The 23,139-nt window shown below is 39.2% G+C and overlaps 2 protein-coding genes across 2 annotated transcripts; both read right to left on the bottom strand.

Annotated features, from left to right (window-relative positions):
* Positions 1 to 6,875: 6,875 nt before the first annotated feature.
* LOC106379743 (probable methyltransferase PMT17) lies at positions 6,876 to 10,237 on the bottom strand. The gene is made up of 5 exons (XM_048768607.1): positions 8,639 to 10,237; positions 8,348 to 8,558; positions 7,982 to 8,282; positions 7,446 to 7,913; positions 6,876 to 7,349 (listed from the first exon to the last, which is right to left on the bottom strand). Exons 1-5 carry the CDS (start codon positions 9,299 to 9,301, stop codon positions 7,115 to 7,117), a joined length of 1,878 nt encoding a protein of 625 aa, XP_048624564.1. The 5' UTR covers positions 9,302 to 10,237; the 3' UTR covers positions 6,876 to 7,114.
* Positions 10,238 to 10,424: 187 nt separating this feature from the next.
* On the bottom strand, positions 10,425 to 11,472 carry LOC106381958 (60S ribosomal protein L9-2-like). Its single transcript, XM_013821896.3, has 2 exons — positions 10,872 to 11,472; positions 10,425 to 10,698 (listed from the first exon to the last, which is right to left on the bottom strand). Exons 1-2 carry the CDS (start codon positions 11,367 to 11,369, stop codon positions 10,612 to 10,614), a joined length of 585 nt encoding a protein of 194 aa, XP_013677350.1. The 5' UTR covers positions 11,370 to 11,472; the 3' UTR covers positions 10,425 to 10,611.
* Positions 11,473 to 23,139: the final 11,667 nt, after the last annotated feature.

Raw genomic sequence — 23,139 nt, 5'->3', positions numbered from 1 at the left:
ATATAATGATTTCATCATGTGTTGGTGGAGGACGATGGCGATCTTGCCGAGACCAAAGTTTCTCCACCTCTTCGTGAGTCTTTATTCTTTTTTTTTCATCCTTTTTGTCTTTGTCTCGTCCAAGGAGAAGATGCTCTCTTTGTTAGATCCAAGGTCTCTTTTATATGAGAGCAAGGTTGTTGCAAGAAGCTAGTAATATGGTTAATAATTTGTTGCACATGCTCCACCTTTCTAGCTACGACTTATTCTTTATTGATTGCTCTCCGATATATAAGGAGAATAATTATCTTGTTCTTTGACTCATTCATACTCAAAGAACCTCGGGCTCTATGGGCCAACTTCGGGTTACGAGTTCTCATGGGCCTGTCTAAGCTCAACTCGAGGCCGTCGTTAGCCGGTTTCTTATCTTTTTGGCGTGAAGGATTTAGTGCTAAATTCTGGTCCAACATTTGTCCCCCCAGTTCTTCAAGTGAGGCGATAAGGTTGGAGAACGGAGAAGCCTTTTATGAATTGAGACAACATGACTCCGAGCCATTTTCTTCTTTAATGAGTTCGCAAAGTCGTTTGCCATTTGATGGCGAGATCATGCAAGAACAATTGCATTGAGTGTTCGATCTTGGCCTGTTTTTCGTGATCAAAATGTGAATTCAATCTCAGCTTATTTGGTGTATTATATCAAGCTGTTTGATGTTCGTTTGATCACTAGGTGATCGATTTCGTTTATGTTTGTGGTTAAGGAAATTGTCAGTTGGAGACGCCGCACAGAAGACAAGAATTGGATCGAGCTCGCGGTTTCACAAATATGGGTCGAGCTTGTCAGCGGAGTCGTTTATTTGAAAAGCATAGAGAGTTATTTTGATCTCTCATGGTAGATGGGATTTTGTGATTGAATTTGTTTCTGTTTATCCTTTTTTTGATGTGAGTCTGGTTGCTTATTCCGCGTCAACTCGAGTTTATGTTAATATTTTTGTGTTTGTGTAAAGGTGTTGGATATAATCTCAACGAATCATTAAGTCAATGCAAATGATTGGCTACACGTAGAGAGTTGAACGTTTACTTTGGTTCGGCTATAGGAGCAATTTATATCGCTCGTCCTCGAGATGCTTTGCGAGATGGAAGCTGATCAGGAATCCAACTCGCGGACCAGTCGTGGCCTAAGGACGCGGTTTATTGATGTTCTTTTTCGATATGGAGGGTGGTTTATGTCGATGAGAGCTTGGGTCGTTTGAGATCGTGTGGTAAAACTCGCTAAGAGTTTGAGCTTGTTTAAAGTTGAAATAGAGTTTAAGGATATTTCGAGCCAATTGAGACCGAAAAGTGAATCTCAATAGTAGTTCGAGCTACAGGTAGCGTGAGAATAATGTATAAAATATTTTGCGGTTATATAAGTTTATTTATGAAACTTGTGATTTGAAATAGTGATTTGAATTTGATAATATATAAGTTGTAAAAGTGATGCGAGAATCTATTCTCTGATGCAATATATTTATGTGTAAATTGATTAAAGATAATTGTCTACTGACATGGGCGTGTTCTGGTTTTAACTCTGCGAACTAGCAGAGAAGAAATGGTGTTGGATGTTTGATCGGTTTTTCCTTGTGTAGTTGATGAGAAGTTGATGCGGCTGTGAATTATTAGCTTGATATGTGCACAACTCATAGTACGCCGTTGCAGACCATGTTGCGCTTACTGCCTCTTGTGGCTTTGCTTTTGTTTCGAAATATCGTTTAGACAACATGTGATCTTAGAATATTTCTGCGTGGTTTGTCAAAATTTACCGTTTTCCTTAAATGATTCCGTGGTCGGGGCCTTTTAGTGATGCTTTGGATTTTGTTTGTGATTTTCCACGGTTCGTTATAGATAAAATCTACTTGCTTCTTCTGCGGAAAGGGATATACTGGCCCTTTAAGTAGTTCGAGATTGTTTGAAGTCAGGCGTTCGATGGCTCTTATCATAATGAAGTGGATGGATTTGTCACTTAAGGAATGTAGAATGTAAGGCTTGAGCTTTCTTTGCATCCGCTTGATATCATGCCCAGTATATCTCTGGAGGCACGATAAGAGCTTGTTCAAAGCTTACTATCGATCTGAGAGTGTAAAGTTTCATTGGCTCCTTGACTTCAGCTCTTTGGGAATTGTGTTGGTTGATATTCTTGAGGAGTCGAACTCGGCCACTGAGCTGCTACGGTTCCTTGGACATATGACTCATTGTTTTCGTGGAGCAAGATCCAGTTTCGGCTCCTCGAGCTTCTGCATCAGAGATCGAACTCGATGCCATTATTGGAAAAGGGCGACTTGTCGATCCTTCGTGTTTCACGAGCTCGTTAGAGGTCGAGTCTGTCTATTTTTAACTCGAATGCAAGATCTGTATTTGCTTAATGATAGTGGATATGTGTTTCATACAGTTCGTATATGCGTCATTAGGGTTTCGGGAGCTCGATAGCTTGAGGGATTTTTGCGTTGCCTTTGGTCGGTCAAATTGATTTGAGCACGAACTGGTAGGCTTTCGCGTTTGAGCTAGTTGATCCAATATTTGCCCATTCTATTGAGACTTAGGCTGTGGTGGTTTGATTTGGATCGTGGTGCTGTCGAGATGCTTCTTCGTTCTAGAAATGTACGGATCGTAAAATGGAAAATTTGGGAGTACCTAGAGATTCTCTGTGGCTTGATCGTGTTACGTCGGTGGCATTCAAATAGGACAAGTCGTCGATATGATATGAATGTAAATAGTGTCTCTCTTTGATCTTTTGTCTTCGTAGTGGGACCTTTGTCTTATTTCGCGACCTCTGTTTGTTGGAAAAGTCTCTCGACTCTTTTCTTTCCTTTTAAACAAACCAACGGTTGAAGGGTTGATAATAACCGTTTTTTATTTAATCCTTCGGCGGGATGTTATCCCCCCAGTTCTTCAAGTGAGGTGACGAAGTTGTAGAACGGAGAAGCATTTAATCATGACTCCGAGCTTCCTTTTCTTTAATGAGAAGTTTTCCTCATTGGTCCTGAGCAAGCCATCGGCTTTGTCGGTTTTGAATGGTACGTCGGTTTTGGTTAACGAGTTCAACATCGTGATCATGATAGAAGAACTTGTACCCTTGTTCATCTATCATAGTTATAATATGATTTCGGCTCTTATTATAATGAATACGGAGATTTCTTATGTTGTAGGAAGATCGTAACGAAATGGTGTATTATCAACGTGAGATCTTGTTGGGCTATTCGTGATGGGAGAGAGCCGCTTCCATCGAACACATGACTGTATTTGGCTCTCCTTAGCTAACGAGAGTTTCTTGGTCGTCTGTTTATAACGCACATCCACTTCTCGTTTGCTTTTCGTGCGGCGAATATCAATTATTGAATATCTTTTTTCTATAAACAATTAGAATCATTTAACGCCAACAATCACATGATGATAGGAGTATGGTGATTTTTTAATGTTTTCTCTTGAGCGGTGAGAACTCTTCTTCGTTGGAAGGTGAGAGAGGGGTGCTTGTAGTCATGGTTGCCCAACTTGTGAGCTTTCGTTAGGATGTCGAGTGGGTAGGAACCCTGGTTCAAGTCCCTTATGATTCGATTTATAATCATCTCGATTGAGACATCGATTTTGTTGCCTTGAGTCGGAAGCTTTCTTCATCGATCTCGAGCAAGATATTAGCTTCATCGGTCTCGAGCAAGACATCGAGTTCAAGTAAATATCATCATATGAAAACGAGCTCTTACCCTCATTAATTAGTATGAGCAGGTTCATTTTCGTAACTTTCTTATCTTCAACGAATAGAAAAGAACGTATTCTTTGTGAAGAGTAGTAAATAAATGCATCTCGTTTTCTTCTCGTTGAATAATCGAGTGGTGGGGGAAGCGTTTAACATAATGTTTCAGCTTCGTGGGAATGAAGTAATCATCAAAGTCGTTGCTCTTGCTGAGCGAGGGGAATTCTCTTTAACTCACGAGCTCTTCAGCCTTGGGATGTTGTTTGCGGGAAATCTCTCTCGTCAAACTTATTGTAGTGGTGATCCCATCTCATTGTGATGAATATGACGGTTTTTTTACTTCTTCTTCCTTTTCTTATGAGAGCTCGTGCTCTCGTCTGCCAAGAGGCTGGAGGAAGATTCTTATTCTCAAGGTAATAATATCGTTCTGCTAATAGTTTTCTCAGTTCTTGGTTTTGTGGAGTTGCTTTGTCGGATGAAGGATTATATTATGGCCAAATACGTTACCATATTTGACTCGTGAAGCGAATGTCGAACATGCTAATGGTCTTTAAGACTCGGCCTCTTCTTCTTTGAAAAGCTCGCGTCTTTGTTCATTATTATATTGAAAATATGATTCGTTTCTCGTTGTAATATGGACACGTTTTTACTTTGTGCATCATGCATAGAATCGAGTGTCTTCCCTTCTCGAATAGTCTGAATCGTTTTGTTGTTAATAATCACATCTAGGCAGACATGGTTTAATAAATGATCGATCGCACCAGGTCGGGAGGATGATTTCATCACTCTTGAGCGAGACGTTAGTTCAGTCTCGAGCGAAGCGTTTACCTTCATCGGTCTCAAGCAAGATGTCGGCTTTATCAGTTTTGTTGTCTCGAGCGAGACGTTGGTTTCATTGGTCTCGAGCAAGACCGATCGACATGAAACAGCTTCGGTGTTGTTTCTCTCGTTGAACCAAATAAGTCTTTAGGGGCTCGTGCTTCTTCTTTGGGAAGTGGAGAAGTCTTCATAGTGAAAGATGTCTATGGTTTTGGCTCCTTGAGGTCCACGAATTCTCGTTTGTCACCTTTCCATCAAACGGTGGTGAGTATATTCCTTGTTTCCTTGTCGGTGTTTTGCTCCAAGAGAGATATGGTGTAATAATCATAAAAAGAGGAAGTCAAAACCAATTCACAGGGCACATAGGACTATCATTTTTTTTTGGTGGAAGAAGATCCTCATTATCATGAGATCATAATAATATATTTCTGTTTGTTTACAATTCTCTCCATCCTCCAATGAGAAGTCTCGTTGAGCTGATTTGATGGAGGAAAGATTCTGGTCTGCTCGATTACGTGACCGTGTCGTGAAGAAAATAACGAGCACATTAGTGGTCTTTAAGAGCCTGTACTCTTATTCTTTGGAAAGTGGAGAACTTCGGTTTCTAGATGTCTCTTCGATACAGATATCGAGCTCTCGAGGGTCGGTCGTACTTAGTTTATTGTACACATTCCGAAACGTGCTCGAGGTATTGCGTTTCGGCCTCTTTAGATTCTTCTTTGCTTTTGATCATCTATTGATTGAGGATTCCTGCTCGATTCGTGGTAAGGTCTTTTCTTCGCTTTGTTCTAAGACCATCTTCTGTTCATAATCGCTTTGATGCATCTGTTTGGATAGCAACCTTTCTCGTGTTGGGCGATCATTTGACTGGACCCAAACTCGGGAGGTCGGGCTATCAGAACTCGTCGTTGGCCTCCTGCGGTTTGAGAACGTTATCGGTGAAACTTGGCGAGATGTATTATTTTTATCAGTAACAGACATTCAATTTAGCTGAGGCCGGGATCAAATCTCATGTTCCGTTTCTCGTTTATGATCTAGTAAGATCGATGCCATCGTAGTGTGATGGTTAGTTTGTTGTGGTATTAGACACCATATGAGATGGATCCATTTTCATGCGTACAAGCCTTAGATCCTATCAAAGATGTTTTTCGTTTCTCTTCCCCACAGTCGGCGCCAAAATGTGCAACCTAAAATCTACACTCACAATTTGATAGTGATCGGGAGTTCAATCGAGGGAAGAAATAACGTGGGCAAAGATATCCTTAGAACACAACGATGTAATCAGGTATGAGTCGACAAGAATGGACTATATTCGTAGGTCGAATATCATAGAGATATCGGGATTAAGAAGGATCGTGACTGAACTCGGGATCGAGCTGCCTACGTACCCGTCAAGGGATCAAGTCTAAACGTAGTTCAATTATAATCATCTCGAAAGAGATGTCGGTTTCTTCGGTCATGGGCGAGACCTCGACTTCGTCGGTCTCGAGCTTGATGTTTGCTTCGAGATCTCTTGTCTTGAATAATTAGTAGTTAGTGTACGATTGATAAGTTCTCGAACTGCATATGATCTCTTTAGATCGATCTTGTCGTATGAAGAGAAGGTCGATCATTAACATGATACGAGGGTCGCTATCGTCATGGATTATGGTTTTCACAATTACAAAGATGTGTTTACGTCGTGAGAAGATTATTGGGAATCTTATATCTCGCGTTCTTCTTAAACTATACAGAAATGAATGACTTGTTTAATCATTAAACGGATATAATGATTTCATCATGTGTTGGTAGAGGAAGATGGCGATCTTGCCGAGACCGAAGTCTCTCCACCTCTTCGTGAGTCTTTATTCTTTTGTTTTCATTCTTTTTTTCTTTGTTTCGTCCAAGGAGAAGATGCCATCTTCGTTAGATCCAAGGCCTCTTTTATATGAGAGCAAGGTTGTTGCAAGAAGCTAGTAATATGGTTAATAATTTGTTGCACATGCTCCACCTTTCTAGCTACGACTTATTCTTTATTGATCGCTCTCTGATATATAAGGAGAATAATTCTCTTGTTCTTTGACTCATTCATATTCAAAGAACCTCGGGCTCTATGGGCCGACTTCGGGTTACGAGTTCTCATGGGCCTGTCTAAGTTCAACTCGAAGTCGTCGTTGGCCGGTTTTTTATTTTTTTGGCGAGAAGGATTTAGTGCTAAATTCTGGTCCAACAACCATGACCCAAAAAAATTCCGGTTCGTCAGCCGGTGCGGTTTTAAAAACACTGGAAAAAACCCAAACACATCGTGAGTGGGGCGAAATGTCATTTTAATACCCTTACTAATCACAGGTTACGGTGTAGAGAGATATTTGAGCAAATGAATAGGACAGTTGTGCCAAATTCGTATCACTTATATATTCTTAACATTTCATAAATAAAACTAAACATATATAAATTACTTAAAGTTAAACTTCGATCAAAAATGTTTGATTCTAATTCTAAACCTAATAGTCATGAGACATGATTTTAGAAAAGAAGTACAAAACAGGATTTTAGTAAAGCAAAGATAAATAAATAAACACAAAGGAGAGTGGAACCAAGAGAATTGGCACACTAGTTATTGTTACTGTTGTTAGAAGGTTGACCAGTCCAATAAGTTTTAACAGCAACAAGAATCTTCTCAGGATTGTATGGACCTTTCTCATGATCCACAATTTGAGTATTCCACTTTATTCCCTTCGCTATTTTCTCTACTTTCGTCAACATCTCCACATTATCTCTCAACACAACCGTTCCTTCTGGTCTCAATATTCTATCCATCTCCAACAATATCAGCGTCAAATCACATCTTACGACACAAAACAATTAACCATTAATTTCGTTATCATTGTTAGGGAATACCACATTAAGTATAGAATATATAAAGGACGCGATGTTGACTTACCTGTTATCATATAAAGTGAACAATCCTCCTGCATGAATCATATCATAAGTTCTTGGATAAGTAGAGAATCCTTCACACCAGTCTTGATACGTCCCAATCAATCCACGCTCGTAGATCACGCCTAAAGTCTGTTTCTCTGCATGGACTGGAACAACATTCATGACCCAAGATGGGTATTTAAGCATAGACGCAGCGAATCCACCGAGGTAAGCATTCATGTCCATTATGTTCCTGAATCTTCCACGTGAAAGCTCTGGGACTATCTTCTTGTAATGAGCTATCCTCTCTTTCCAAACCTCGTTGTCTTCTCTAAACATCTCGGTGTTGATGTCTTGTATGGTACCTCTGATGATCCTAGGAGGTACCGCGAATGCTCGGTCTGGCCAATCCTCGAGCGCACCACCAGCTGATTCCTCTGGATTGTTTGTGTTTGGTAACGGTGTTACGCATGGTTCCAAGTCTTTGTACCTAAAACCGAGAGTTTTCAAGTATTGATTCTTACAAAAATGTTAGACATGAGATGAGATAGGAGTTACCAAGCAGAATCTGCGTTGTCCGAGCTGCTGCATATTGGAGGTGATTTGTTGTTTTGTTTGAGCTTTTTACACTCAATGTGATTGATAGGCTTTTGCCAAATGGACAAGTCACCTTTTTCAATCACTTTCTTCCAGCAAAGACTCTTTGCTACATCTTCTATTGAATCTTGTTCTTGTTTTAAATCCTCCTCTGTTCTCTCCCAACCTCTCCAGTACTGTTTCCAGTTTATCGGTGGCCCCGAGAGGATCCAGTAACCGCCCGGTCTTAGAACTCGGTCCACCTCCATCAGGTACAAACCATCTGCAAAAGAGCTTAGTGTTAGTGTTCTTCCTCATCCTACGAAGAGAATAAGAACGTTTCATTACCATTTTTAAACCAAGGGATCAAACAACGAGAACAATGAGCAAGGTCAAAAGCTCTAGCAGGGTAAGGAAGCCTTCTTGATCCCATGATTCCAATTATGGCAGGAACTCCACGTTCTAAAGCAAACTGAACTTGAGCTTCATGAGTGTCTCTTGGAGCAAAAGACACAGCCATAATGTCTCTCTTCAAGAGATAAGCACCAAAACTAGCAACCTAATAAAAAAAACAAAAAAAAAACAATCAATCAATGAAATATTTACAAAGACAAAAGGAGAAGAGTTTGAAAAACTTACACCACATCCAGTGTCAATAGCTGTTCTGATTCCACCATTAGTAAGAGGAATGAGCCTAGCAATGTCATCGATATAAGCATCGGCTCCACGGGGAAACATAGTTCCACCACCAGGGAATCTAAACCGGTCACCTTCTACTTGAATCCAGTTTTGGACTGCTTTCTCAACACTGAGCTCTTTATGAGGGATGTTGCCATACCAAGCATAGTCTCTGCTTTGCGGCCATTTGAATGGAATCTTGTAGTTTGGTGGAGGAGGAATCAAACAGTAGAGAAGCTCATCTTTTGAAGGACAATGCCTTTCTCTATATTTCAACATGTTCCTATCGAATTTCCTTCCTCTTTGTCTATCTTCGCAAGGAGTGTATTCACTCAGGGATAAGTCACATGGTTCAAAGTACTTGATGGTTTGGTTTGTTTCCTTGAACTCATCCTGATTATGACTTTTGAAATCTAATGACTCAGAAGATGAGGAGGAGGTTGAAGAAGAAGGATTTGATTTAGTCTCGCATCCCATTTTGGAGTAAGAAGCAGGGACATTGTTGTTTTGCCATGCTCCTAAAATGTAAAACAAAATACAGAGTCCGCTTACACCAAGAATCAAAGTTAGTTTCTTTCTTCTTGCTTCTGTTTGCTGATGTTGACCTGTGTTCTCTTTAGCCATTCTTGAGTGCAAAGACTGAAACTTTATCAAGGGAAATAGGAGTAGGACAGAAACAGAACAGAGAAGAAAAGGCAAAATCAAAATCAAAATCTTCTGTAGATGTTATTTATTGAAGTTACAAATAGTGTGATTAATAAAATATGAGAAGGCCAAGTTAGATTTTTTAAAATAATGTCAAATGTGAATCAACACCATCATAGAACGTAGAAATCTGATAAGATTATTGAACAATGTGAGAAAAAAACAAAACAAAAACAAGGTAAAAAAAGGAGAGACTGACTCTATTCTTTACCAAAACAAGAACCAAGATCAGTTAATTAGAGACAAAATAGGACGTTGACCAAGAACAGCCTCATGTTCCTCCATTGTCTCCTTTAATATCGTTTTACCATATACACACAAAGATTTGCTTCTTGAACTAAATGAAACCTTAAAAATGCATATGCATATATACGTGTGCAATATCAATCTGAAACAAATCATGAGTTTGTTCCACCTGTGATTGAACGAATAATAAGTGGGTAAATTTTGATTTCCACTAGTGCAATGCTGATTAACGATTTTGATTCCCTTGAGAAGCTAGGTTTCATCAAGGATTGTGTTCACACGCATATTACAGACATGTATATATATAAATGGAAGCATCCACAAGTATAAAGTGTAGTGTTTACCTTGAAGGCAACGGCAATTATTAAAGACTTTGGAGTAGTCTATGGATTCAAAGCATCAAAACATATTTATGCTGCAAGTTTCTTGGTTCTCTTTTTTAGGGTTTCTGAGAGTGTAGGGTACTTGCAAGGCTCTCTAATTCTACTTCGACTGAGAAAACTCGACAAATGCTCTAATCTTTTAAGCAACTCTCTTCCTCAATTTTGCTGAGAGACGTGTTGAGAAATCTTGTTGGAGAAAATCTAGCAAGATTATGCTAGCCGCTAATATTCTAGAAATTGATTTCTTGTTGAATAATTTCTAAGGTCTTAACGACTAAAGTTTTTTTTTTGTATCAATTAGTATGTGAGATTATGGTTTTAATATTCTCACTCGCCACAATTTGATAACCAGAAACAAGCCTGAAGACTATATTAAGCACTGCATAGCCTATAACTATAACCATTTCCAAGAATATGTAAAATAAGCAGATGGTATTAAAAACTTTTGCAAGAACAGAGTAAATAAAAACCCAAACATAAAGGACAATGAGTTTGCATATAATGATGGTCCAAAAGAAACAAAACTACAAATCCATAAGAGATGTAAACAAAACGCTACAACTAAATCACTCTTCCACCATATGAATATAATAGATAGCTTCATTCTTCAACAGCGATCTTTCCCTTCTCGCTCACATAGATACCATCAAGAAACTTCCTAATATCCTTCTTCTTCACATGGCATTTCTGCTCAAAACCAAAACAATCGACAAAAACAGAGCATTAACAAAGACAAAGTCTGCACCTTTACAACACGAAACATAACTAAACCCATCACAGACAAGACTCAACACCATTACATTGCATGTTCCTTACTCTCTACAACATTTTTAAACAAACCCATATCAATAAGAACGTACCTGATTAATCAGAGCGCACGAACGTGAGACAAGCTCGATATCATTACCCTCAAGAGTAATCTCATCCTTGACTTTCTCAGACCGAACAATGGTAACACCATCCAACATATCAACCTTCCTAACCTTCTTCTCGCCAAGGAAGTTACGGATCTCGATAGACTTGTTGTTACCGGAGATTGAAGCGTTGATAGGGAAATGAGCATACACGAACCTCATCTTGTAAAGGAAACCTTGAGTGACACCAGCGATGAGGTTGCTAACGTGGCTTAGAGCGGTTCTGATCGAAGCACTGGCTTTGCGAGAGCCGAACCACGAGTCGATCTTGAGCTGTCGCTTTCCGGTGACGGCGTCTTTGATGAGCTGGAAATCGAGGTTGAGATGCTTGAAGTCACGAGTGAGCTTCCCGCGTGGGCCTTCGACTTCGATCACCTTAGCGTGGACCTTGATGGTGACGCCTTCGGGGATGTCCATCGTCTCGGATGACAAGATCGTCTTCATCTTTCGTCTCTGAGTGTGAAATGCGACGGCGGTACTTCGGTAATAGAATTTGGGATCAAAACCCTAAAGATCGCTCTTTAAATATATGTCCCCCGTGTTTTGTCACACATTAAGGGCTTAAAGGTGACTAAATGGGCTTTCGATAAAGGAAAACCCATCAGATGATATTAAGTTCATAAAGTCATTTATGTTATAATTGTTATAAACTCAGTGGTGATTGACCCATATCAGGTTCAAACCGTCCGGCCCATCAGCTATCCATCCGGTCCATTTGTTAATGATTTAGGCGAATGAGAGTTTACATTTATCTATACTTGATGTTTATCTTTTTCCATATGTATTTAGGATAAATACTATTTCCTATTCCTATTAGGAATATGATTTAATTTCTCTTATGACGGTCTGAATAAGACGGTCTAATACTTGTATAAATATAGACCTCTGGTCATGAGTAATAATAAGCTTACACAGCATCTCTTTTATAACACGTTATCAGCACGATAGCCTCTAACCCTAAGCCCCCACGAAATTCCTTAAACTCAGCCGAATATCACAAAACCCTAATTCCGGCGGAACTTCAAAGAGATCGTTCTCCCAAACCGTGAGGACCCAGACGACGAGCAAGATATCAAATTGAAGCTCTCGCCGAGACGAATCAGACACTGCAAACCGCTTGTCGATCCAATCACTGACGCACCGTCACGCTCTGCTACAGTACGCATCGCCGATTTTCTTTGAAACCCTAATCGTTTTCCTAACCCAAATCCGAGTTCTCTCTCTCTTGAAGTTAGCTCTTTGTAGACGTGATCAAGTAAACCAGACGTTCTCCTTCTTCCATGTTCATGATCCGACCAAGCAAGCAGCCCGTCCGCGACCCGACTCGAAGAACGATCAGCTCGCGGCCTCCTTCTCTCTTTGGTGGTCCAAATCTACACTCCATAAGTTTCTAAAGGTAAAACTCGAAACTTAAAAGAACCTACACTGAATTTGGTTGATTGATAAAGATCTGAACCATTAAAATTTGAAGAACCATTAAAATTTGAAGAACCCTAATCTAGGATAATAGAAACCCTAACATATGGAACTAAGTTTTGGTTAGATTGTTTTCCTGTTAAGTCGATAGATCAATGGCTGTTAGGATTTCTAGAACATTGATTGATCAGTAAGGGCATTGAAACCCTAAATCTAAATTATATGATCCGTTTCCTTTATGATGTTTTGAAAATCTGAAATATCAAAAACCTAAATTGATCCAACTGTTTTGATTGATTGATTTTGATGTATCTAAGGTTTAGGTTGCTAAATTAAAACCTTGAATTATATTTGATGATTGTTTGAGTAAATAGAACTGTTTAGAATCGAATTTGATCTTAAAATTGTTAAATTGCTGAAAACCCTAATTTTCCTTTTTGCGTAAATAGATTGATAAACAAGTTTCCATATTGTGATTAACTGTTTGAATATCGAATGAACTGATTAGGAAAATTGCTAGTTTTGATTAAAACCATAATCTGTCCAGAATTGTGAATTTCCTTTTTTTGCTAAAAGTAGAAAATTTCTTTTTTCCTAAAATTTCATTTTCTACTTGCTGGAAAATTTCCTTTTACTGTTAGGATTGCTAGAGAATTGCTAAAATTGACTGATTGATCTGATTTAATTCTTTTGTAAAGCTTGATATTGATAAAATCAAACCGAAAAAAATGGGCCATGAAACCCTAATATGATCTGATGATACTTGCATTAATACTAAATGTTTTAAGAAAAGTAAAACATAAGAATTATTGACCTGGTCTCACATTGATTAAAAATCGGCATGAATATGATTGTTGTTATGATTGATGCTTTGATTGCATTCAGATATAAAATCCGACCTCTAGGGTTGTTGCATCACAATTTTATAAGGCCGTGTGGCCTAAAGCATCATATAGACCTCGCATACTTGTTTTTCTCGCACCATGGTCGAGTAGTTAATTGTTTGGTCGAGAGACTTGTGAAACAGTATGCATTGATTTTATTGACTCGGTTGCATCTTGAACTGATTAATAATTTGTTTCAGATGTCAAAATTTGAGCCTTCGGATTATGCTGCCCTAAATCTCTCTGGAGATAATTATCTAGAATGGGTAATGAACACTTCAGTTGCCCTGAAGTCTAGAGGACTCGGGAAATGTATCATTGATGGCAATAATGCAATTGAAAGTGAAAAGCATAGAGCCATAACAATTATGCGCTATCATCTCACTGAGGATCTGAGAGATCAGTACTTAAATATTGAGGATCCTTGTGACCTTTGGACAAAACTAAATTCCAGATACTCAATGGCATTATGGCGAAAAGCCATGAATGAATGGAAGATTCTCAGGTTCCAGGATTTTGAATCCGTGGACGAATATAATTCTGCTCTGATGAAAATCGCCTATAGTCTTGAACTATGTGGTGAAGTGGTAACAAATGAGGATTTACTATATAAAACTATTCCACATTCCATCCAAAGGATCTGTTGTTATCACATAAGGCTAAGGGTTTCACCACCTATAATGACCTATTGTCATGCCTATTGGCAACTGAGCAAAGAGAGCAGAAAGTTATAGATACCATTAGCAGATTTGAAAAACTTCAGAAAAGATACATTGAGCAACGAAACAGTGAGATGAGACCTCCTGAAGCCAATGAGGCTAAAAATGATAAGGAGGAATCCAAGGAAGCTATGTGGAAATATATGGATTGTGAGGCCGGCTTATACATTGACTAAAGAAACGAGATTTCGACATTCTGATTTTATGTTTTATGTTTTGTTTTGATTTGCTTGTCATTTACAATTTTATAGCAATAATAAGAGTTTTTTTTAGTTACCATGTTTGATTTGCTTGATGATTTCTTGATTGATAAATGACAATGAAAACTTAATAAAAGGATAATCAGTCTATTATAGACCACAGCATTGCCTAAAGAGGCACAAATTTATTCACCCAATAAAAGACCCATTGAGTTATAAAGACTTGAGCATGAATGGTTTCCACATTGAACCAATGGGCAAAGGAAACAAAAGTTCCTTTCAGATTATAAGAAAATCGCCTAAGGCCTTATAAGAAAGTGGTCAAGACTATACCTACATACTCTACTGATCTAGACTATGCCAAGGATCAGTATGATAAAGGCAAAAGCCATGGTAACCTTTATACCCACGGAATTTTATACACTTTATGGCATGACTGGATTAGCCATCCAGGTCTTTAAAAATTGATGCACATATTGCAAAAGGCACAAAGAGTTATCCCATAAAATCTCACGTTGTGTAACATGTACACAAGGGAAACTCATTAGGCTCTATTGTCCCAAGTACCACGTGATTATAGTATGTCCATGAGGGGGAGTGAGGACAAACTGTGATCCATGAACATACTACAAATCCGTGTGACATGGTCTATGACCATAGTAAGACTTGGCCGAATTCTTTATACTACAAAGGCCACTACCTAATGCTTGGGGACACAAGGATTTACATGTGTAAGGTTAATATGCATCAGGCCATATAAGTGAGCATAGATAATCCCATCTCAGAATGAATACGGGTCATAAACCAGACATATACCATCCTAAGAGATTTTGAATAAACCACCACATACATATGTGCCGTCTAGGATGGAACCTCAGAAGAGGATGAGAAAAAGATTGGGAATATATGTTGGATAGGAACATGTCTTTCTCCCACGTTTTTTAAGAGACCTTGTGCCAAATATGGGTGATCAAATTATGGCCAGGTACACGGATCGCATGACTAATGAATCCGACTATCCAACATCAGGGGGAGAAAGAAATAAGCTGGTAAAAGAGAATAAGAGAAATAGAATGGTATTTACCATCATTGTCTTGGCAAGATCCTCGGACTAGAAAATATGATTTAAGACATCCAAAGAATGTGATCAAATGATACAAAAGCTAGCAGAACTAGATGCCAGACAAATTGACCCGAAAAGAAAAAAATGACTAAGTCATACCAGCTTAGCACCACGAATTTGATGTCCTAAGAGACACAATCAAGTTGCTACAGTGTATATACAAGATAGACCAATAAGTTCCAAAAGATAAGAAACCTCGGAAAGAAATGAAAGGTGCATAGAATGATACAAATCCGAGTTTAAAGGAAACCAGTCCAGATAGAGAGATAAGGCTGGCCAGCTAAACATCTAAGGTACCAAACCATGTAGTTTGGGACGCCAAACTGCAAGGTAGTAAAGGTCCTGGATAATAAGATCTCAAATCTATTAGATCATGTCTGGAACACTATGGAACTACATAAGAGTGTTAACACCAATGATGTATTTACATATAAGAGAGTTCATAAAAGAAAGTAGCACTTGAGTTTAAAGATATAAAGCGAGGATCATGAACCCACGTAAGAGTACTCATAAAGAATAAAGATCAGATTAAAAGAAAACGTGAGGTTTAAAGAGTTTAAAGAAGAGATGGGCGTATTGGCCAAATATATAGAAACGCCATCTGATGATATAGACCAGTGGATAAATGGGTCTTTTGAGGGAAAAAAAATCGTGAGATGTGGAACGTGACCAAGTAGTCAAGAGGTCGTTCACATTACTACTTACAGCATTCAAAGAATGGCTTGTTACACAAAGATACTCATAGAGACCAAATGAACATATTATAAGGAAATATGCTCCTATGTGGTGGATGCTACTACACAAACTCGAAATTGATGAAGTCTGGAAACAAAAGAAATAATGATGTAGTAAGCAGTATATTGATCACTGGATAAAGAAAATAAAGGTACCAGAAAGATGAGAAAAGAAGTTCTCAAAGAACAGCATTGTTCCTAAGCTGTTCATGGACTGAAGCAAAAGCAACTGCATTGAATATGATAAGACTAAGTAAAACTTAGTGAAGGAGTTCGATAAAGAACAGTCCAAATCAGTCCATATATTCTTATAAAAGAAATCCCTTATGTTTATAATAAATCAGCACTGCAAGTAGGTTATGAGATGCCATCAAAGAAAGTGTGGACTGCGATGTTTTTCAAGTAATAAGATTATAGTATGGGACTGCAATGTAAGCACAAGCCATTATGTTTATATCAGTGGATAAAAGGAAACCATAATGGTCCAAGAGAGTGACCAGAAGTATGTCTGGTCGAGGTCAAATGGATATGGCATTGCTGAAGGCAAGAAAGATCGATAACCATGTATAAAGGTCCTTGAGTGTATTTGACTGCAGATCCATAGTTTGATGAGATTATAAAACTCATTGCAGCAATGATTATTAATGATATGACCTTAGAAAATCATGGGGTATGGACGAGTATAGACAAGGTCTATAACTCAACATGGATCGACCAATGAAGAAAGATCAGCTATAATGGATAAGCCATTAGCACATACGGGTGATTTATGTCCGAATGGACGAAGGCATGTCCGTGAGAAGCCAAGTGATTCGTATGTGTTTGGGTCGATGACTCAATATATATATCAAATTGTCCACGGTATGGCAAAGCCATGTGACTAGAGGATCCATGGGACATGAGAGGACTTGCGAGTAAAGTTTGATCGCAGATTAGAGGTCCATCCTAGTACTGGTCGAGTGCCATCCGTCCGACCAGGACATAGAGTGGTCAGCTGCAGAGATGCACGTCTTGACCATGTCTTAATGAAGTTCCAGAAGATATGAGAGTTACAAGATAACTCAAGTTACAAATCGGCAAGAGCTATTCCTACATCAACGTTCAAGAAGCTCAAAGGACTACAAGTTCAGTCATATGATATGTCAGCCGACTTCTTCACCATGTCTACACCAACCACACGTCCATGAAATTTATCTATCAGTTTGGGACGTGCCAATTAAAGGACCAGTTCAAGACTTGGCGCCCATGAAGCTAAACTATCAAATTGTCCATGCGCCAACTTGGAGAACATACACGGGGGTACAAGTCAGGGGGAGTTCATGTGTTGTACTCTTTTTCCTTATCCATGGTTTTGTCCCACTGGGGTTTCCTGGAAAGGTTTTAATGAGGCAACATTAAGCATATTACAAGCCCTGAACCAGATGAGTCGATCAAGGGGGAGTGTTATAAACCAAGTGGTGATCGACCCATATCAGGCCCAAACCGTCTGGCCCATCAGCTATCCATCCGGCCCACTCGCTAATGACTTAGACGAATGAGAGTTTACATTTATCTATACTTGATGTTTATCATTTTCCATATGTATTTAGGATAAGTAATATTTCCTATTCCTATTAGGAATAGGATTTCCTTTTCTCTTATGACGGTCTAAATAAGACGGTCTAATACTTGTATAAATATAGACCTCTGGCCATGAGTAATAATAAGCTTACACAACATCTCTTTTATAACAATAATTCATATTGTGTATGTCCATAACCGGCACATATCTTAGAGAGAGAGAGTCGACCCATCTAGTGAGAGAGAGAGATGGTCGTGCCCTAGAGAGAGAGAGAGACGGCCGTGCCCTAGAGAGAGAGAGAGTCGGCTACTTCCTTTTCGCCTTTTGCTACTTTCCTATTTACTTTAGACTTATGATTTGTACTCTTTCCATATTTGTATTTCCATATTCTAGTCTTTCTATTATTCTATGACGGTGTAATTCTCTATATATAAAGGGCTCCTTATGTTTATGAATAAGATATAAACATACAGATTCTATTCTCTTGTTTCACAACACATTATCAGCACGATTATTCTAACGACCCTAAGCTAAAAGTCCGAACCCTAAACCCTAAACCCTAATGTCATCCCAACGATAAACCCTAAACCTGACGACGAACCCTAATCTGATCGAGAACCTAAAACCCCATACTCAAGGCGTTCCCGATCTCAGCACGCGACCTCGGTCCGTTCTCCAGCTCGCGGCCTCAGCATGTTCGCGAGACACGATCTCAGCATGCTCGACGCGACCCGATACCGTTCGATAGCCAGCACGTTCACGGCCCGATAGCTGCTTGCTCTCGTTCGTGACTCGTCTCGGCTTCAATCCGTTCGCAACAGACAGCAACCCGTTCGCGACCCAACAGCAACGATCAGCTTTCATTCTTCTCTATTCGGCGGTCCATTCAACCCGACTTGAGGTTTAGGTAAAACTAAAACCTAAGAACCAAACCCTAAGGCAATAGATCCAATCCTTAATAACCTAAATTGAATCTTATTGCTTGATTAAAATCAAAACCCTAATTCCTTAAAGCCTAGCTGCATGCATACCATGCAAACCCTAATCAAAATTTGATTTGATTGTTTATGTGATTGAATGTTTTGAATCTGATTATCATCACATAGAACCGATTGCTAGGATTGATTAATCTCATACTTGAATTTGGTTGATTGAATTGATGAACTAATTGAATGTTATCTTGCGATAGAAATTGCCTAAGTTGATTAGTTCTCATCTTGTTTAAAACTTGAAACCGACCGGCTTGTTCATATTGAAACCCTAATTGCATTAATCTCATTGAATATGATCGTTAGGTTGATAGTAACTAAACCCCTTGATGCATTGCTTGATTTTTTTATTGAGGTTTCATGATCACTTAGAATCATTTTTGCTAAAGATGAATTGCATTAAGATCATATAGAAACCGATTGCTAAGATTGTTCATACTCTTGGCCGTGCGGCTTTTCTTGCATTATGCATGTTCGAATTGTTTGGTCGTGCGGCTTGTTAGCATATCATGCATGCATAATCGTATGAACTAAATGCATCATATCCGTTTGGTCGTGTGACCAATTTGAATTATATATCTGATTGTCTTGTATGCATTATAAGAACATTATAAATCCTAAGAATGAAATATATGATTTCAGATGTCGAAAATCAACAATTTGAATTTTGCTGCCCTATATCTCTCTGGAGATAATTACTTGCAATGGGAACTTGATGCTAAGATCATCCTAAAATCCAAGGGACTCGGTGAATGTATCACCGAGGGCAATAATGCAAGTGAGAAAGATAGATATGGAGCAATATTAATTATACGCCATCATCTTATTGAGAGTCTGAAAGATCAGTATTTGACTATTGAGAATCCTCTAGACCTTTGGACAGAGTTGAAAACGAGATATGATCACCATAGAACGGTGTTATTACCAAAGGCTATGTATAATTGGAGGAATCTCAGAATCCAGGACTTCAAGTCCGTGGACGAGTATAACTCGGCCCTGTTTAAGATAGTTTCTAAATTGAAACTATGTGGTGAGGATATAACGGATAAGGATATGCTTGAGAAAACCTTTTCCACCTTCCACACAAGCAATGTGTTGTTACAACAACAGTACCGAGAGAAGGGCTTCACAACTTATGCTAATCTGATCTCTTGTCTCTTGCTCTCTGAGCAGAACAATGAACTGTTGATGAGAAACAGTGAATTGAGACCTCCTGGAACAAACCATTACTTGAGGCACATGCGGCCGTAGAGGATAAGAAAGATTTAAACCATGTCCAGAGTGATAGCCAACACGGCCGTGGTCGTGGAAAATGGCATGGACGTGGTGGTCGAGGCCGAGGCCGTGGTGCATCATTTAAACCACAAAACTTGACCAAATCCGTGTGCCATAGATGTGGTATGAATAATCATTGGGCTAAGATATGTAGGACTCCCAAACATCTCGTTGACCTCTACCAAGAGAGTTTGAAAGGGAAGAAACCTGAAGCTCATATGACTTATCAAGATGGTGAAGATGATTTCAATCATGAACAAGACGATCTCATGGAGTATGAAATGTCTGATTGTTTAAGAGAATGAAGTTGAATTCGACATCTATGTTTTTGTGTTCTTTGCTTTGTGTTTTCTATGTTTTGATTGCTTTGTACTTATTTCATTAATGAATGAAATTTTTTGAGATAAAAGTCTCTAAAGTCTCATAGAGGGCTACGGCCAGGCTAATATCATGTTGCCTAAGGGTACGCATCTAGAGATATCTGATGCATTGTATTCACTCAGCTCTAAGAGAAGCCTATTGAGCTTTAAAGACATTCGAATGAATGGCTTTCATATTGAGACTAAGGGCGAAGGAAACAAAGAGTTCCTTCAAATCATAGAGATTGGCCAAGGCTATAAGAAAGTCCTAGAGTCTATATATGCACTCTCTACTGGCCTTTTACTATGCTAAGGTCGGAATGATAGAGACCAATGCTAGTGAGTTCACGTCCCAAGCGTTTAATGATTACTGTATGTCCATGGGGGTAAGTGTAGAACACTCCGTGGCACATGTACATACACAGAACGGCTTGGCCGAATTATTCATAAAACGAATTCAGCTAATAGCTAGATCATTGCTTATGAGGTCTAAGCTTAATCATTCATAAAACGAATTCAGCTAATAGCTAGACCATTGCTTATGAGGTCTAAGCTTAATCATTCATAAAACGAATTCAGCTAATAGCTAGACCATTGCTTATGAGGTCTAAGCTTCCGGCCACAGCTTGGGGACACGCGGTCTTGCACGCGGCCGAACTGATTCGTACATGACCGTCTAGTGAACATAGATATTCCCCATTACAATTGCTTACGGGTCATGAGCCAGACATATCTCATCTTAAGATATTTGGTTGTGCTGTCTATGTGCCAATTGCACCACCACAGAGAACAAAGATGGGACCTCAAAGGAGGATGTGGATATATGTTGGATATGAATCTCCCACGATTATTAAATACCTTGAGCCAACTACGGGTGATTTGTTTAAGGCCAGGTATGCGGATTGTCACTTTGATGAATCAGAACATCCAACATTAGGGGGAGAGAATAGTAAGCTGGTAAAAGAAATTTCAGGGAATCAAACATCTTTATCTTGGCAAGATCCTCGGACTCAAGAATTTGATTTAGAAGTCCAAAAGATTATACATTTACAAAACCTAGCTTATCAATTGTCAGATTCCTTTGCTGACCCGAAAAGAGTGACTAAGTCATATATACCAGCTGCTAATGCACCAATAAGAATTGATGTTCAAGAGGGACACAATCAAGTTGCTACAGAGTCTAGACAACGTTTGAAACGTGGTAGACCAATAGGTTCCAAAGATAAGAACCCTCGGAAAACTAAGAAAGGTGCAGGTAATGAAACCGAGGTTGTTGAAACCCTAGACGCGACGCGGCCATTCCTAAATCCCGGGACTTAGCCTCGGCCGATCCCAAAACCCTAATAGCGATCGCGGCCGATCATAAGATCTTAGATGCAGCTGGACCTGATGTATCTAATCATGTTTCTTAAGACGCCAATATTCAAGGTACTGAAGGTCCTGATAATAAAGAGATCTCAATAAACTATGTCTTGTCTGGGATACAATGGAACAGAAAGAATGTCGACATTGATGATATATTTGCATACAAGGTAGCACTTGAACTTATGGATTTGGATGAGGATCATGAACCCACGTCTATTTATGAGTGCACTCAACGATAAGATTGGATCAAATGGAAAGAAGCTATAAACGTGGAGTTAAACTCTTTAAAGAAGAGAAATGTCTTTGGACCAATAGTCCGGACACCATATGATGTTAAACCAGTCGGCTATAAGTGGGTCTTTGTGAGAAAGAGAAATGAACATGGTGAAGTAGTAAGATACAAAGCACGGCTTGTTGCACAAGGATTCTCACAGAGACCAGGAATAGATTATGAGGAGACATACTCCCCTGTGGTGGATGCTACTACTTTTAGATTCCTGATAAGTCTGGCTATAAGAGAGAAATTAGACTTGCGGTTAATGGATGTTGTAACTGCATACTTATATGGGCCACTGGATAATGAGATATATATGAAAGTACCAGAGGGTATAGAGTTGAAAAACAAATCGAGTACTCGAGAACAACATTGTATAAAATTGAATAAGTCACTTTATGGATTGAAACAATCAGGTCGAATGTGGTACAACAGGCTAAGTCAGTACCTAGAGAGAGAAGGATACAAGAATGATCCGATCAGCCCTTGTATCTTTATAAAGAAATTCGGTCAGGGCTTTGTGATTATAGCAGTGTATGTTGATGATTTAAATATCCTAGGAACCCCTGGAGAGATCTCCCAAACAGTTGAATATCTTAAGAAAGAATTCGAGAAGAAAGATCTTGGAAAAACAAAGTTTTGTTTGGGATTACAGCTTGAGTACATTAAAGATGGAATCCTTGTGCATCAAATGGCATATACAGAAAAAGTAATCAAGAGATTCAACATGGCCGAGTCTCACCCATTGTCTAGTCCCATGGTCGTGAGGTCTCTCGGCCTGGACACTGATCTGTTCCGTCCTAAGATGGACGATGAAGATGTCCTAGGTCCCGAAATGCCATAGGAGCTTTGATGTATCTGGCGAGTCACACACGACCAGATATATGCTTTGCCGTGAACCTATTATCTAGGTTTAGCTCTTGTCCAACCCAAAGGCACTGGAACGGGATTAAACATATTCTTCGCTACCTGCAAGGAACAAAAGACTTGGGTTTATTTATACTAACCATAACAAAGAAAGATTAGTTGGCTTTGCTGATGCAGGTTATCTCTCGGATCCTCACAATGCTCGATCACAGACCGGCTACGTCTTTACTCATGGTGGTACAGCCATATCATGGCGTTCCATGAAGCAGACGATCGCATCCACTTCATCAAACCATTCGGAGATCTTGGCTATTCACGAGGCCAGCCGCGAGTCTGTGTGGTTACGGTCCATGACCAACCACATACGAGTCGATTGTGGGATGACCGAAGGCAAGGACGCACCAACCATGATGTATGAAGACAATGCAGCTTACATTACTCAGCTTAA

Source organism: Brassica napus, chromosome C9, assembly GCF_020379485.1.
Source record: "Brassica napus cultivar Da-Ae chromosome C9, Da-Ae, whole genome shotgun sequence".
Classification (NCBI taxonomy): domain Eukaryota; kingdom Viridiplantae; phylum Streptophyta; class Magnoliopsida; order Brassicales; family Brassicaceae; genus Brassica; species Brassica napus.
This window is presented reverse-complemented; position numbering and strand designations above follow the sequence as displayed.